The 16,607-nt window shown below is 45.1% G+C and overlaps 1 protein-coding gene across 1 annotated transcript; it reads left to right on the top strand.

Moving 5' to 3' along the window:
• The first annotated feature begins 2,615 nt into the window (after positions 1-2,615).
• Positions 2,616-3,980, top strand: LOC109755455 (cytosolic sulfotransferase 13). The gene has a single exon (XM_020314365.4). It carries the CDS (start codon positions 2,670-2,672, stop codon positions 3,720-3,722), a length of 1,053 nt encoding a protein of 350 aa, XP_020169954.1. The 5' UTR covers positions 2,616-2,669; the 3' UTR covers positions 3,723-3,980.
• Positions 3,981-16,607: the final 12,627 nt, after the last annotated feature.

Genomic DNA, 16,607 nt, shown 5'->3' with positions numbered 1-16,607 from the left:
CCTCGACTGCAATTGCATGTCTACCCATCAGGCTGCAACTGACCTTTTTTGCGTTGTAGGGCGGCGGGAGAGGGGCCAGTTGCATGTCTGACACTAGGTACGCAACTGCAAGCGTCGCTCCCAACTGCAACTTAATGTCTAACCATCCGACTGCAACTGGCCTTCATTTCCCCATAGGCGGGCAGGAGAGGGGGCACAGTTGCATACTTGACACCAGGCATGCTTTTGTGGGTTGGGCAGGTGTTCAAGCATGCATTTTTGTTTTGTTTTTTGTTCTTTTTGTCATTGCTTTGTGTTGCATTCGCGCTGGATTGTTCCCCAGCTTCGTTCCTATTTTCTTTTTTTCTTTTCCCCATTTTTCTGTTTTCTATTAGTTTTTATTTTTTTCAAAAATATTACCACCTATTTGCACATACATCGATCACACACAATTGCATGTAAATTAAATCGCGCGTAATTACATGTCTACTATCGCGCGTAATTTCCCCCTCATTAAACACACCACTGCAAGTGTCACTCCCGACTGCAATTGCATGTCTTCAACGTGACTGCAACTCAGTGATGTTTTTGTCAGGAGGGGGACAGTTGCATATCATCCACTAGACACAGTGTAGCCGCGACTACAACTACATGTCTTTCAAAGTGCAACTTTTGTGGTGTTATTATTATTATTATTATTATTATTATTATTATTATTATTATTATTATTATTATTATTATTATTATTATTATTATTATTATCACTACTACTATTATTATCATATTTATTTTTTCTGCCTATTTTACTTTGTTGTCGTATTTTTAGTTATTTTCTGTTTTGGTAAACACACCGTGAACATTTTTTTAATATACATGATGTTTTTAAAAAATATTTGTTTCAACACATGATGAATAATTTAAAAAATAAACAAGCACTTTTTTCCAAAATATTACTATAAATGTAAACAAAGCTTTCAGTTCTTTTTTATGGTGAAGCAATAACTGATTTTTCAAAGAAAATAAACATTTAACAAACAAAAGCAAAAACAGAAAAACCAAACAAAAAACAACAAAAGGCCGGATGGTAGGAAAATCATGCAAACGGCTAAGATTACTACTTGTTTTTGAGACATCTAAGGTTACTACTGGCCCTCACCGTAAAAAAAAGTTAACTACTGGCCCGGCCAGTCTGCTAGAACGAGCAGCATCTACAAAAACTCTCGATAGTCAAAAAATCGTTGGCCCAAAAGCACACAACAACTGGAAAAATGAAGGCATTAGGCTGCAATAACACGGCCGGCCCAGCAACAGTAGAAAAAAGTACAAGACTTAATAAGAAACTAAAATGGGCTGGGCTACTGTTGGATGATGTCATCTGACTTAGACTTCGCGAAGTCTCAGTCGACTGAGACCTAGACAAACCCTTGCAAATCTGCCTTGCTTTTGACCCGATGCGTGCGATGTCAATCGGCCGGCTGAGGACTCGATGGATACAGGGATGCACGAACTAGCCCGGATGCATATGGTACGACGCCGGCCAGTCAGTCCGGGTGTTTAAGGCCGGTTTGACACGTTCATCTAGATCTTATTTTCTTTTTACCAGTCACTGATCAGGCTGTCTACCCGGCGTATGTATGAGAGATGTTTGAGGCGTCCAGTTATAGGCGCTCTTGATATCGGGTAGATCGGTCCCCGGCACCAGAAGCCAGCAACCCATGGCCATGGGGATTCCTGCATCCGCATCGGCAGGTGGTGTCGAATCTTTGCATTGGTATATATATTTCGTAGAAGAGCATGTATACTGCAAAAGTAAACCTCATCCCATCTCCGGATTAGTTGGATTTGCATGTTACACTAAGGGCATGTACAACAATGTCCAGTCAGCTCTCTGGAAGGGAGGACAACTAGGATTTTAGAAGATGTGGAAGAGAGAGAAACAATCTGTCGGTAGAATTACCAACGATCTGTAGCCCTGAAAATCAAGTTGCTACAGACGGCTTTTTACCGTTGTATGGAGTGCCGTCTGCAAAGCTTCCGGGAACTGCCTTCTTAAGCGGTGGATTAGTCTTCCAGTCCTCCATATTTTAGAATGCTACAGACAGTAGAACGACCAGTCTATTGTACGTGGTGTTTTTACCACTGTCTATAGTTGAGGTGGAGTGTCGTTAGAGACAACCGTTGTCTAAACTAATGTACATGTCCTAAGGCGGAACAAGCTAGCATCCGCCGGGCTATCTCCAGCTCCATTTTTGCCCCTTGCAGGGCTGCATCTAACAAGATCGACCCGGCGTACGTGCGTGCGTGATCAGCAGCGCCCTGCACAGCGAGACGACCGGGAAAGTTCCTTCCGTTTTTTTTAGGATAAAGTTCCGTTCCGTTGCACGGAAGCAACTCGGGCGTGGCCAGATCCCAGCGCAGCGCCCCGGTGTCCGGTTCACGGCCGATGGATACGGACGCGGACGCGGCAACCACTTGTTAGTGGGACGGAGGGAGTGATAGAAAATTCCCACGCCCAACACGAGAAAGAGAGATACCTTCGCTTTGTAGTTTTTAGTAACAAACATGAATGAAAGTGACTCCGCAACTGCACGCCTTCAACTGAGTATTTATGTGCAGCTTGCTCTTTGGCGCTTGCTCATCAGACTCATCAGAGTTGCACTTACTCCTACTAGGTTTGTAATAGGCACGAGATGGCCCATGTACTAGAGCAAAAACTCGAGCCTAGTTGCCTCGGTGACGCGCTGACGGCAAGGAATGATGCGGACAACCTCGCCGAGCTCATCCCGTCGCTGCCCGTCGAGAAGCGGTTAGTGCCGCCGCCCGCCGACATGCAGAGGCGACAGTACCGTGGGTACTGGTTCCCCGAGTGGCACCTGTCAGCCCTGGCGGCAGCCCGCGATCACTTCGAGCCCAAGCCAACGGACATCTTCCTGGTGAGCTGCCCCAAGTCTGGCACCACCTGGCTTAAATCGCTCGCCTTCGCCACTGTGCACCGGGACGTCCACCCGCCATCCGGCCGGGAGCACCCTCTGCTCCACAAAAACCCGCATGACTGCGTCAAATTCATCCACACAATCTATCGGCAACCGGTCGACGTTGTGCGGGACATCGTCGAGGCGTACCCTTCCCCGCGTATCTTCGGCTCCCACTTCCCATTGTCCTTGCTGCCGGAGCGCATCAATGGCGATGGCTGCGGGTGCCGGATCGTCTACATCTGCCGGGATCCCAAGGACGTGGTCGTCTCGTGGTGGTGGTTCATGCGCACCTACCTCCCAAACCCCGAGCAGGTCCGGTTCGAGGAGGTCTTCGATTTGTTCTGCGAGGGCCGCACAGGGGCGGGCCCTTATTGGCGCCACGCCCTCGAGCATTGGGAGGAGAGCAGAAGAAGGCCCGACAAGGTGTTGTTCCTAAGGTATGAGGAGATGCTACGAGACCCACAGTGCAATCTTAGGAGGCTGGCGGAGTTTTTGGGGTGCGCATTCTCCGAGGCGGAGGAGAAGGCCGGCGTCCTAGACGCCATCTTGGAGTTGTGCAGCCTCGGCGAGCTAAAGAAGCTGGAGGTGAACCAAAGTGGCAACAAGATTAAGGACGAACCCATGATGAACCATTCCTTCTTCAGGAAGGGCGTGTCCGGTGACTGGATCAACCACATGACGCCGGAGATGGCGGCAAGGCTCGATGCAATCGTCGAACAGGCGCTGCAAGGCACGGGATTTGACTTTGGCATCTCCATGCCACAGTAATCAATCGTGTATTCCTACACATATCTCCTGGTAGCCCGAAGGGAACTGTGAAGGCATTCTATACCGTCACGAGGCATATCCAATGTGCCTCACCTTGGGGTTTTTATTTTCCGTCTTGTAAGCCGATTCATCGGCATCAATGCTTGGCTTGCTTGGCATTATCATTCAATAATCAATAATATATGAGTGTTTGCATGCTGTTGGTATCCTCTTTCTCAATGAAAAAGTAAAATATTTGTGGTTTGTTGTGGAAAAAAACCTTTGCTTTGTGTATGTGTGCCTATGTTGTTTCATCTCCAGCAAATACATGCTACAAGGTTTTTTTATAGCAAATGTTGCCTTTAAGAGCATCTCCAATACATGATGTAAAATACATCACCAAAAAATGATTCTAGTAAAATTTATATCACCAAAAAATGCTTTTTTAGATTATCGGAAACGTTCAACTCCAACAGATGATGTAAAATAGGACAGCCGCATGGCAGCCGCTCCAATGAATGATGTAGAAAAGGCCAGCGGCGCGACAACTTCAAACATATTTGAAGAAAAATCATCTCAAATTTAATACTTAAACAAACATAACAATAATTTCATCAATCCACAACATCAAATTATTATATAATTCATGAAATCCACAACATGAAATGCAACACAAATACAACAAGGCTCAACAAACAATACGTCATAGTTCATGCGCAATACAACAAATATTGAGATGAAACTAGGAGGCTTGCCCTCCATGATATATTTTTGAAGATCATCGTGCGTATCGGACTCTCTGATGTCATGGTACACCTGCATGAAGCGCCTAATCTGATCTTCCCTTCTACTCGGCCAAAAGCGTATTTCCATGAGGTCATAAAGGTCTAATCCAAATTTTGTTCACGGTCATTCTCAACGATCGTTGTGCTTGATCACAGAAGCAGTCATGATGTACCAAAGGCTCTTCTGATCCCAATATCTAGCAAGTCTTCAATGCTATGTCCAAGCAAACCGGCACCATTCCTCCTCTACTCGAAGGCTCAATAAGGTTGCTTCACGGAATTGCAAATGTCAATAAACAAATCCTTGGATATCCTGAAATGATGACGAAATAGCTCTCTAGTAAAACTGGTGGAGTACCAAAATAGTTGCGCATCAATCTTTCAGAGAAGATGAACAATATTCAGAGAAGGCTCCATGACGCAACGACGCCAAGTACATTGTCAACACAAGTTGTAGGGAGGATGAGGCGCCAAGCCTAGGGCCATCGTCCTCAACATGAGCGCCAGCCTTTGGTGCCTCGATGATAATCTTCACCAACCCGACACTGAAGGAAATATGCCCTAGAGGCAATAATAAAGTTGTTATTATATTTCCTTATATCATGATAAATGTTTATTATTCATGCTAGAATTATATTAACCGGAAACTTAGTACATGTGTGAATACATAGACAAACAGAGTGTCCCTAGTACGCCCCTACTTGACTAGCTCGTTAATCAAAGATGGTTAAGTTTCCTAACCATAGACATGTGTTGTCATTTGATGAACGGGATCACATCATTAGAGAATGATGTGATGGACAAGACACATCCGTTAGCTTAGCATAAATGATCGTTTAGTTTTATTGCTATTGCTTTCATCATGACTTATACATGTTCCTCTGACTATGAGATTATGTAACTCCTGAATACCGGAGGAACACCTTGTGTGATATCAAACGTCACAACGTAACTGGGTGATTATAAAGATGCTCTACAGGTGTCTCCGATGGTGTTTGTTGAGTTGGCATAGATCGAGATTAGGATATGTCACTCCGTGTTTCGGAGAGGTATCTCTGGGCCCTCTCGGTAATAATGCTCATCACCGTAGCCATGTCGTCATGCTCATTACGGAACGAGTAAAGAGACTTGCCGGTAATGAGATTGAACTAGGTATGAGGATACCGACGATCGAATCTCAGGCAAGTAACATACCGATGACAAAGGGAACAACGTATGTTGTTATGCGGTTTGACCGATAAAGATCTTCATAGAATATGTAGGAGTCAATATGAGCATCCAGGTTCCGCTATTGGTTATTGACCGGAGATGTGTCTCGGTCATGTCTACATAGTTCTCGAACCCGTAGGGTCTGCACGCTTAACGTTCGATGACGATTTGTAATGTGAGTTATGTAATTTGATGACCGAAGATTGTTTGGAGTCCCGGATGAGATCACGGACATGACGAGGAGTCTCGAAATGGTCGAGGGGTAAAGATTCATATATTGGAACGTTGCATTCGGACATCGGAATGGTTCCGAGTGATTCGGGCATTTTTCCGGAGTACCGGGTGGTTACCAGAACCCCCCCGGGGGAAGATTGGGCCTACGTGGGCCATGAAGGAAATATGCCCTAGAGGCGATAATAAAGTATTATATATTTCCTTATATCATGATAAATGTTTATTATTCATGCTAGAATTGTATTAACCGGAAACATAATACATGTGTGAATACATAGACAAACAGAGTGTCACTAGTATGCCTCTACTTGACTAGCTCGTTAATCAAAGATGGTTATGTTTCCTAGCCATAGACATGAGTTGTCATTTGATTAACGGGATCACCTCATTAGGAGAATGACGTGATTGACATGACCGATTACGTTAGCTTAGCACCCGATCGTTTAGTATGTTGCTATTGCTTTCTTCATGACTTATACATGTTCCTATGACTATGAGATTATGCAACTCCCGTTTACCGGAGGAATACTTTGTGTGCTACCAAACGTCACAACGTAACTGGGTGATTATAAAGGTGCTCTACAGGTGTCTCCAAAGGTACTTGTTGGGTTGGCGTATTTCGAGATTAGGATTTGTCACTCCGATTGTCGGAGAGGTATCTCTAGGCCCACTCGGTAATGCACATCACTATAAGCCTTGCAAGCATTGTGACTAATGAGTTAGTTGCGGGATGATGTATTATGGAACGAGTAAAGAGACTTGCCGGTAACGAGATTGAACTAGGTATCGAGATACCACGATCGAATCTCGGGCAAGTAACATACCGATGACAAAGGGAACAACGTATGTTGTTATGCGGTCTGACCGATAAAGATCTTCGTAGAATATGTGGGAGCCAATATGGGCATCCAGGTCCCGCTATTGGTTATTGACCGGAGAGGTGTCTCGGTCATGTCTACATAGTTCTCAAACCCAAAGGGTCCGCACGCTTAAAGTTACGATGACAGTTATATTATGAGTTTATGTGATTTGATGTACCAAAGGTTGTTCGGAGTCCCGGATGTGATCACGGACATGACGAGGAGTCTCGAAATGGTCGAGACATAAAGATTGATATATTGGACGACTATATTCGGACACCGGAAGTGTTCCGGAGAAGTTTCGGATTAAACCAGAGTGCCGGAGGGTTACCGGAACCCCCCGGGGAAGTATTGGGCCTTGGTGGGCCTTGAGGGGAGAGAGAGGGCAGCAGCCAGGAGGTGGCGCGCCCCCTCCCAAGGGGAGTCCTAGTTGGACTAGGAGAGGGGGGCGCAGCCCCCTTTCCCTCTCCCTCTCCCTCTCTTTCCTTCCCCCCTTCTTTCCTAGTAGGACTAGGAAAGGGGAGTCCTACTCCTACTAGGAGGAGGACTCCCCCTCTCTCCTTGGCGCGCCTAGGGCAGCCGGCCTCCCCCTTTCTCCTTTATATACGGGGGCAGGGGGGCACCTAAGAACACACTTTGATATACGATATTTTAGCCGTGTGCGGTGCCCCCCTCCACCAGATTACACCTCGATAATACCATCGTGGAGCTTAGGCGAAGCCCTGCGTCGGTGGAACATCATCATCGTCACCACGCCGTCGTGCTGACAAAACTCTCCCTCAACACTCGGCTGGATCGGAGTTCGAGGGACGTCATCGAGCTGAACGTGTGTAGAACTTGGAGGTGCCGTACGTTCGGTACTTGATCGGTCGGATCGTGAAGACGTACGACTACATCAACCGCGTTGTGATAAAGCTTCCGCTGTCGGTCTACGAGGGTACGTGGACAACACTCTCCCCTCTCGTTGCTATGCATCACCATGATCTTGCGTTTGCGTAGGAATTTTTTTGAAATTACTACGTTCCCCAACAGTGGCATCCGAGCCTGGTTTTATGCGTTGATGCTATGCACGAGTAGAACACAAGTGAGTTGTGGGCGATATAAGTCATACTGCTTACCAGCATGTCATACTTTGGTTCAGCGGTATTGTGAGATGAAGCGGCCCGGACCGACATTACGCGTACGCTTACGCAAGACTGGTTTCACCGTTCGGAGCACTCGTTGCTTAAAGGTGACTAGCGGGTGTCTGTCTCTCTCACTTTAGTTGAACCGAGTGTGGCTACGCCCAGTCCTTGCGAAGGTTAAAACAGCACCAACTTGACAAACTATCGTTGTGGTTTTGATGCGTAGGTAAGAACGGTTCTTGCTAAGCCCGTAGCAGCCACGTAAAACATGCAACAACAAAGTAGAGGACGTCTAACTTGTTTTTGCAGGGCATGTTGTGATGTGATATGGTCAAGACATGATGTGATATAATGTGTTGTATGAGATGATCATGTTTTGTAACCGAGTTATCAGCAACTGGCAGGAGCCATATGGTTGTCGCTTTATTGTATGAGATGCAATCGCCATGTAATAGTTTTACTTTATCACTAAGCGGTAGCGATAGTCGTAAAAGCAATAAGTTGGCGAGACGACAACAATACTACAATGGAGATCAAGGTGTCGTGCCGGTGACGATGGTGTTCATGACGGTGCTTCGAAGATGGAGATCACGAGCACGGTGCTTCGGGGATGGAGATCACAAGCACAAGATGATGATGGCCATATCATATCACTTATATTGATTGCATGTGATGTTAATCCTTTATGCATCTTATCTTGCTTTGATTGACGGTAGCATTATAAGATGATCCCTCACTAAAAATTTCAAGATAAAAGTGTTCTCCCTGAGTATGCACCGTTGCGAAAGTTCTTCGTGCTGAGACACCACGTGATGATCGGGTGTGATAAGCTCTACGTTCAAATACAACGGGTGCAAAACAGTTGCACACGCGGAATACTCAGGTTAAACTTGACGAGCCTAGCATATGTACAGATATGGCCTCGGAACACAGAGACCGAAAGGTCGAGCGTGAATCATATAGTAGATATGATCAACATAGTGATGTTCACCATTGAAACTACTCCATCTCACGTGATGATCGGACATGGTTTAGTTGATTTGGATCACGTAATCACTTAGATGATTAGAGGGATATCTATCTAAGTGGGAGTTCTTAAGTAATATGATTAATTGAACTTAAATTTATCATGAACTTAGTACCTGATAGTATCTTGCTTGTCTATGTTGTAGATAAATGGCCCGTGCTGTTGTTCCGTTGAATTTTAATGCGTTCCTTGAGAAAGCTAAGTTGAAAGATGATGGTAGCAATTACACGGACTGGGTCCGTAACTTGAGGATTATCCTCATTGCTGCACAGAAGAATTACGTCCTGGAAGCACCGCTAGGTGCCAGGCCTCCTGCAAGAGCTACGCCAGAAGTTATGAACGTCTGGCAAAGCAAAGCTGATGACTACTCAATAGTTCAGTGTGCCATGCTTTACGGCTTAGTACCGGGACTTCAACGACGTTTTGAACGTCATGGAGCATATGAGATGTTCCAGGAGTTGAAGTTAATATTTCAAGCAAATGCCCGGATTGAGAGATATGAAGTCTCCAATAAGTTCTATAGCTGCAAGATGGAAGAGAATAGTTCTGTCAGTGAGCATATACTTAGAATGTCTGGGTATAATAATCACTTGATTCAACTGGGAGTTCAACTTCTGGATGATTGCGTCATTGACAGAATTCTTCAATCACTGCCACCAAGCTACAAGAGCTTCGTTATGAACTATAACATGCAAGGGATGGATAAGACGATTCCCGAGCTCTTCGCAATGCTAAAGGCAGCGGAGGTAGAAATCAAAAAGGAGCATCAAGTGTTGATGGTCAGTAAAACCACTAGTTTCAAGAAAAAGGGCAAAGGGAAGAAGAAAGGGAACTTCAAGAAGAACAGCAAGCAAGTTGCTGTTCAGGAGAAGAAATCCAAGTCTGGACCTAAGCCTGAAACTGAGTGCTTCTACTGTAAGCAGACTGGCCACTGGAAGCGGAACTGCCCCAAGTATTTGGCGGATAAGAAGGATGGCAAGGTTAACAAAGGTATATGTGATATACATGTTATTGATGTGTACCTTACTAATACTCGCAGTAGCACCTGGGTATTTGATACTGGTTCTGTTGCTAATATTTGCAACTCGAAACAGGGGCTACAGATTAAGCGAAGTTTGACTAAGGACGAGGTGACGATGCGCGTGGGAAATGGTTCCAAAGTCGATGTGATCGCCGTAGGCACGCTACCTCTACATCTACCTTCGGGATTAGTTTTAGACCTAAATAATTGTTATTTGGTGCCAGCGTTGAGCATGAACATTATATCTGGATCTTGTTTAATGCGAGACGGTTATTCATTTAAATCAGAGAATAATGGTTGTTCTATTTATATGAATAATATCTTTTATGGTCATGCACCCTTGAAGAGTGATCTATTTTTAATGAATCTCGATAGTAGTGATACACATATTCATAATGTTGAAGCCAAAAGATGCAGAGTTAATAATGACAGTGCAACTTATTTGTGGCACTGCCGTTTGGGTCATATCAGTGTAAAGCGCATGAAGAAACTCCATACTGATGGAATTTTGGAATCACTTGATTTTGAATCACTTGGTACTTGCGAACCGTGCCTTATGGGCAAGATGACCAAAACACCATTCTCCGGAACTATGGAGAGAGCAACAGATTTGTTGGAAATCATACATACAGATGTATGTGGTCCGATGAATATTGAGGCTCGTGGCGGATATCGTTATTTCCTCACCTTCACAGATGATTTGAGCAGATATGGGTATATCTACTTAATGAAACATAAGTCTGAAACATTTGAAAAGTTCAAAGAATTTCAGAGTGAAGTTGAAAATCATCGTAACAAGAAAATAAAATTCCTACGATCTGATCGTGGAGGAGAATATTTGAGTTACGAGTTTGGTCTACATTTGAAACAATGCGAAATAGTTTCGCAACTCACGCCACCCGGAACACCACAGCGTAATGGTGTGTCCGAACATCGTAATCGTACTTTATTAGATATGGTGCGAACTATGATGTCTCTTACTGATTTACCGCTATCGTTTTGGGGTTATGCTTTAGAGACGGCTGCATTCACTCTAAATAGGACACCATCGAAATCCGTTGAGACGACGCCTTTTGAACTATGGTTTGGCAAGAAACCAAAGTTGTCGTATCTTAAAGTTTGGGGTTGCGATGCTTATGTGAAGAAACTTCAACCTGATAAGCTCGAACCTAAATCTGAGAAATGTGTCTTCATAGGATACCCAAAGGAGACTGTTGGGTACACCTTCTATCACAGATCCGAAGGCAAGATATTCGTTGCTAAGAATGGATCCTTTCTAGAGAAGGAGTTTCTCTCGAAAGATGTGAGTGGGAGGAAAGTAGAACTTGATGAGGTAACTGTACCTGCTCCCTTATTGGAAAGTAGATCATCGCAGAAATCAGTTTCTGCGACACCTACACCAATTAGTGAGGAAGTTAATGATAATGATCATGAAATTTCAGATCAAGTCATTACTGAACTTCGTAAGTCAACTAGATCAAGATCCGCACCAGAGTGGTACGGTAATCCTGTTCTGGAGGTCATGTTACTAGACCATGACGAACCTACGAACTATGAAGAAGCGATGGTGAGCCCAGATTCCGCAAAATGGCTTGAAGCCATGAAATCCGAGATGGGATCCATGTATGAGAACAAAGTATGGACTTTGGTTGACTTGCCCGATGGTCGGCAAGCCATTGAAAATAAATGGATCTTCAAGAAGAAGACTGACGCTGATGGTAATGTTACTGTCTATAAAGCTCGACTTGTTGCAAAAGGTTTTTGACAAGTTCAAGGGATTGACTATGATGAGACCTTCTCACCCGTAGCGATGCTTAAGTCTGTCCGAATCATGTTAGCAGTTGCCGCATTTTATGATTATGAAATTTGGCAAATGGATGTCAAAACTGCATTCCTGAATGGATTTCTGGAAGAAGAGTTGTATATGATGCAACCGGAAGGTTTTGTCGATCCAAAGGGAGCTAACAAAGTGTGCAAGCTCCAGCGATCCATTTATGGACTGGTGCAAGCCTCTCGGAGTTGGAATAAACGCTTTGATAGTGTGATCAAAGCATTTGGTTTTATACAGATTTTTGGAGAAGCCTGTATTTACAAGAAAGTGAGTGGGAGCTCGATAGCATTTCTGATATTATATGTGGATGACATATTACTGATTGGAAATGATATAGAATTTCTGGATAGCATAAAGGGATACTTGAATAAGAGTTTTTCAATGAAAGACCTCGGTGAAGCTGCATATATATTAGGCATTAAGATCTATAGAGATAGATCAAGACGCTTAATTGGACTTTCACAAAGCACATACCTTGACAAAGTTTTCAAGAAGTTCAAAATGGATCAAGCAAAGAAAGGGTTCTTGCCTGTACTACAAGGTGTGAGATTGAGTAAGACTCAATGCCCGACCACTGCAGAAGATAGAGAGAAAATGAAAGATGTTCCCTATGCTTCAGCCATAGGCTCTATCATGTATGCAATGCTGTGTACCAGACCTGATGTGTCCCTTGCTATAAGTTTAGCAGGGAGGTACCAAAGTAATCCAGGAGTGGATCACTGGACAGCGGTCAAGAACACCCTGAAATACCTGAAAAGGACTAAGGATATGTTTCTCGTTTATGGAGGTGACAAAGAGCTCATCGTAAGGGGTTACGTTGATGCAAGCTTTGACACTGATCCGGACGATTCGAAATCGCAAACCGGATACGTATTTACATTGAACTGTGGAGCTGTCAGTTGGTGCAGTTCCAAGCAAAGTGTCGTGGCGGGATCTACGTGTGAAGCAGAATACATAGCTGCTTCGGAAGCAGCGAATGAAGGAGTCTGGATGAAGGAGTTCATATCCGATCTAGGTGTCATACCTAGTACATCGGGACCAATGAAAATCTTTTGTGATAATACTGGTGCAATTGCCTTAGCAAAGGAATCCAGATTTCACAAGAGAACCAAGCACATCAGAAGACGCTTCAATTCCATCCGGGATTTAGTCCAGGTGGGAGACATAGAAATTTGCAAGATACATACGGATCTGAATGTAGCAGACCCGTTGACTAAGCCTCTTCCACGAGCAAAACATGATCAGCACCAAGACTCCATGGGTGTAAGAATCATTACTATGTAATCTAGATTATTGACTCTAGTGCAAGTGGGAGACTGAAGGAAATATGCCCTAGAGGCAATAATAAAGTATTATATATTTCGTTATATCATGATAAATGTTTATTATTCATGCTAGAATTGTATTAACCGGAAACATAATACATGTGTGAATACATAGACAAACAGAGTGTCACTAGTATGCCTCTACTTGACTAGATCGTTAATCAAAGATGGTTATGTTTCCTAGCCATAGACATGAGTTGTCATTTGATTAACGGGATCACCTCATTAGGAGAATGACGTGATTGACATGACCCATTACGTTGGCTTAGCACCCGATCGTTTAGTATGTTGCTATTGCTTTCTTCATGACTTATACATGTTCCTATGACTATGAGATTATGCAACTCCCGTTTACCGGAGGAACACTTTGTGTGCTACCAAACGTCACAACGTGACTGGGTGATTATAAAGGTGCTCTACAGGTGTCTCCCAAGGTACTTGTTGGGTTGGCGTATTTCGAGATTAGGATTTGTCACTCCGATTGTCGGAGAGGTATCTCTGGGCCCACTCGGTAATGCACATCACTATAAGCCTTGCAAGCATTGTGACTAATGAGTTAGTTGCGGGATGATGTATTACGGAACGAGTAAAGAGACTTGCCGGTAACGAGATTGAACTAGGTATCGAGATACCGACGATCGAATCTCGGGCAAGTAACATACCGATGACAAAGGGAACAACGTATGTTGTTATGCGGTCTGACCGATAGAGATCTTCGTAGAATATGTGGGAGCCAATATGGGCATCCAGGTCCCGCTATTGGTTATTGACCGGAGAGGTGTCTCGGTCATGTCTACATAGTTCTTGAACCCAAAGGGTCCGCACGCTTAAAGTTACGATGACAGTTATATTATGAGTTTATGTGATTTGATGTACCGAAGGTTGTTCGGAGTCCCGGATGTGATCACGGACATGACAAGGATTCTCGAAATGGTCAAGACGTAAAGATTGATATATTGGACGACTATATTCGGACACCGGAAGTGTTCCGGAGAAGTTTCGGATTAAACCGGAGTGCCGGAGGGTTACCGGAACCCCCCGGGGAAGTATTGGGCCTTGGTGGGCCTTGAGGGGAGAGAGAGGGCAGCAGCCAGGAGGTGGCGCGCCCCCTCCCAAGGGGAGTCCTAGTTGGACTAGGAGGGCAGCCGGCCTCCCCCTTGCTCCTTTATATACGGGGGCAGGGGCACCTAAGAACACACTATGATATACGATATTTTAGCCGTGTGCGGTGCCCCCCTCCACCAGATTACACCTCGATAATACCGTCGCGGAGCTTAGGCGAAGCCCTGTGTCGGTGGAACATCATCATCGTCACCACGCTGTCGTGCTGACGAAACTCTCCCTCAACACTCGGCTGGATCGGAGTTCGAGGGACGTCATCGAGCTGAACGTGTGTAGAACTTGGAGGTGCCGTACGTTCGGTACTTGATCGGTCGGATCGTGAAGACGTACGACTACATCAACCGCGTTGTGATAACGCTTCCGCTGTCGGTCTACGAGGGTACGTGGAAAACACTCTCCCCTCTCGTTGCTATGCATCACCATGATCTTGCGTGTGTGTAGGAAATTTTTTGAAATTACTACGTTCCCCAACAGGCCATAGGGAAGAGGGGAGGCAGCCCACAAGGGGCAGCTGCGCCGGTAACTTCGTCATCACCGTCGCCACGCCGTCGTGCTGACGAAACTCTCCCTCGTCCTCAACTGGATCAAGAGCCCGAGGGACGTCATCGAGCTGAACGTGTGCTGAACGCGGAGGTGCCGTACGTTCGGTACTTGGATTGGTTGGATCGTGAAGACGTTCGACTCCATCAACCGCGTTACTAAACACTTCCGCTTTCAGTCTACGAGGGTACGTGGACACACTCTCCCCGCTCGTTGCTATGCATCTCCTAGATAGATCTTGCGTGATCGTAGGTAAATTTTTTGAAATACTGCGTTCCCCAACAGACACTTCCACCAACGGGGCCATCCCAACATGCCTCCACGATGGAACTGATGGTCAAGACATCAAGGCAATGAGAGGAACCCTCGGCCCACTCAATAGTGGCGACTACGGGAGCCTCCGTGGTCGACGCTTCCACCATGACATTTGTCCCCTCCCAGGCCGGGAGATTGGCCACAGGTGCAGGCGACGATGGACATGACTTCATCATCCACACGGGGCCCTAGACTAACACTTCTATCCGTGCCACCAGTGCCATTGAGGACTGGAGGTTTTCCAATGGAGAAACAACGCAAGCATGAGAGACGTCGAAGAAATCGTCAAGTTCTGTACAAACTCTAGGATTTAGTGCTTCAGTACACTCAAGTACGTTTTCGACCCGATCATGGCGTCATTCAAGAAAATGACATGATCAAGTTTTGCATCTCCCCTGGCTTGGAGTGACATGAGCGGTATAGCTACCTGCTCAGCCGCTTAGTGCCAACACCGTGCAAGCCATCGATAAGCAATATGGAAAAAAGGAACAAGGCGGTGCCATTTTCATCCTCTCCCAAGAAGAATGACAAGTACGTGAAGACAACCACAACACCACCCTCATTGGTGGACCAGAAGACGCCGACAACGACGGCCACACCGATGGATGGTGTTGAAGTAGCCAAGATTGTGACCTCCTCCTCCGATCTAGCAGCTTCCGTGGTGGCAACACAGGCGACACTTCCCATAGAGCCTCCTCTTCTTCCCTCTGAAAGAGTGGACCAAGTGGAGAGGTTCAACCTCAGCAGGAGGCTGACAAAAAGCGAATGAATCAACCGAGAAGAACCTTGCCTTTTGTGGTACTCTTGGAGTGCAACCGAGTGAAGGGTCAAGCAATGGATGGCGACCTTCACCCCATCACTGAGAAGTTCAACTATCCTTCGGAGAAAGAGATCGTGTCGAACACGAAGGCGAACTTCCAGAGGACTTTCCTACCGCGCCTTGGCCATGTCTGTGTATGGTTTAGGGGTGCAGAGGTCGATCCCAAGAAGAGCTCATCGGCGTCGCAAGAAGGAGCAAGATCCAAGGCCCTGTGTCTTCCCGTAACAACATGGAAAGGCTCGCTGGGTGGAGAAAGCACTTCACGACACCCAAATATATACAAGTGTCACCACATCAACATCACATCACGGCTTCCTGAAGACCTTGATGCGCGACAACAAGTTGTAAACCTGCCAGGGGCCAATACAAGCCTGAAGCCCATCACGAGTCATGGCATGGCAGATGTTTTGCTTGGAGGTGGAGAGCACCATGTAAAGTAGCATCTGATTCACTATAGCAATCATGTTTTCTGTTCGATTCTTATTTTTAGATACACACTGAACATTTCTGAATATCGATAAACATTTTTTTATAATTGGCGCTAAACTTTTTTTTCCAATTTACAATGAATATATTTTAAGTACATTGAGATTTTTCGTAATATACGCTAAAAATAAATACACAATACATATTTTTCCAATATATGTTAAATATTTTTAAATATACTATGAACATTTTTATAATGAAATATGA

The sequence above is a fragment of the Aegilops tauschii genome, chromosome 1 (genome assembly GCF_002575655.3).
Source record: "Aegilops tauschii subsp. strangulata cultivar AL8/78 chromosome 1, Aet v6.0, whole genome shotgun sequence".
In the NCBI taxonomy this organism is placed as follows: Eukaryota; Viridiplantae; Streptophyta; class Magnoliopsida; order Poales; family Poaceae; genus Aegilops; species Aegilops tauschii.
Note: the sequence above shows the minus strand (reverse complement) of the source record. Positions and strands in the feature narration are given on the sequence as shown.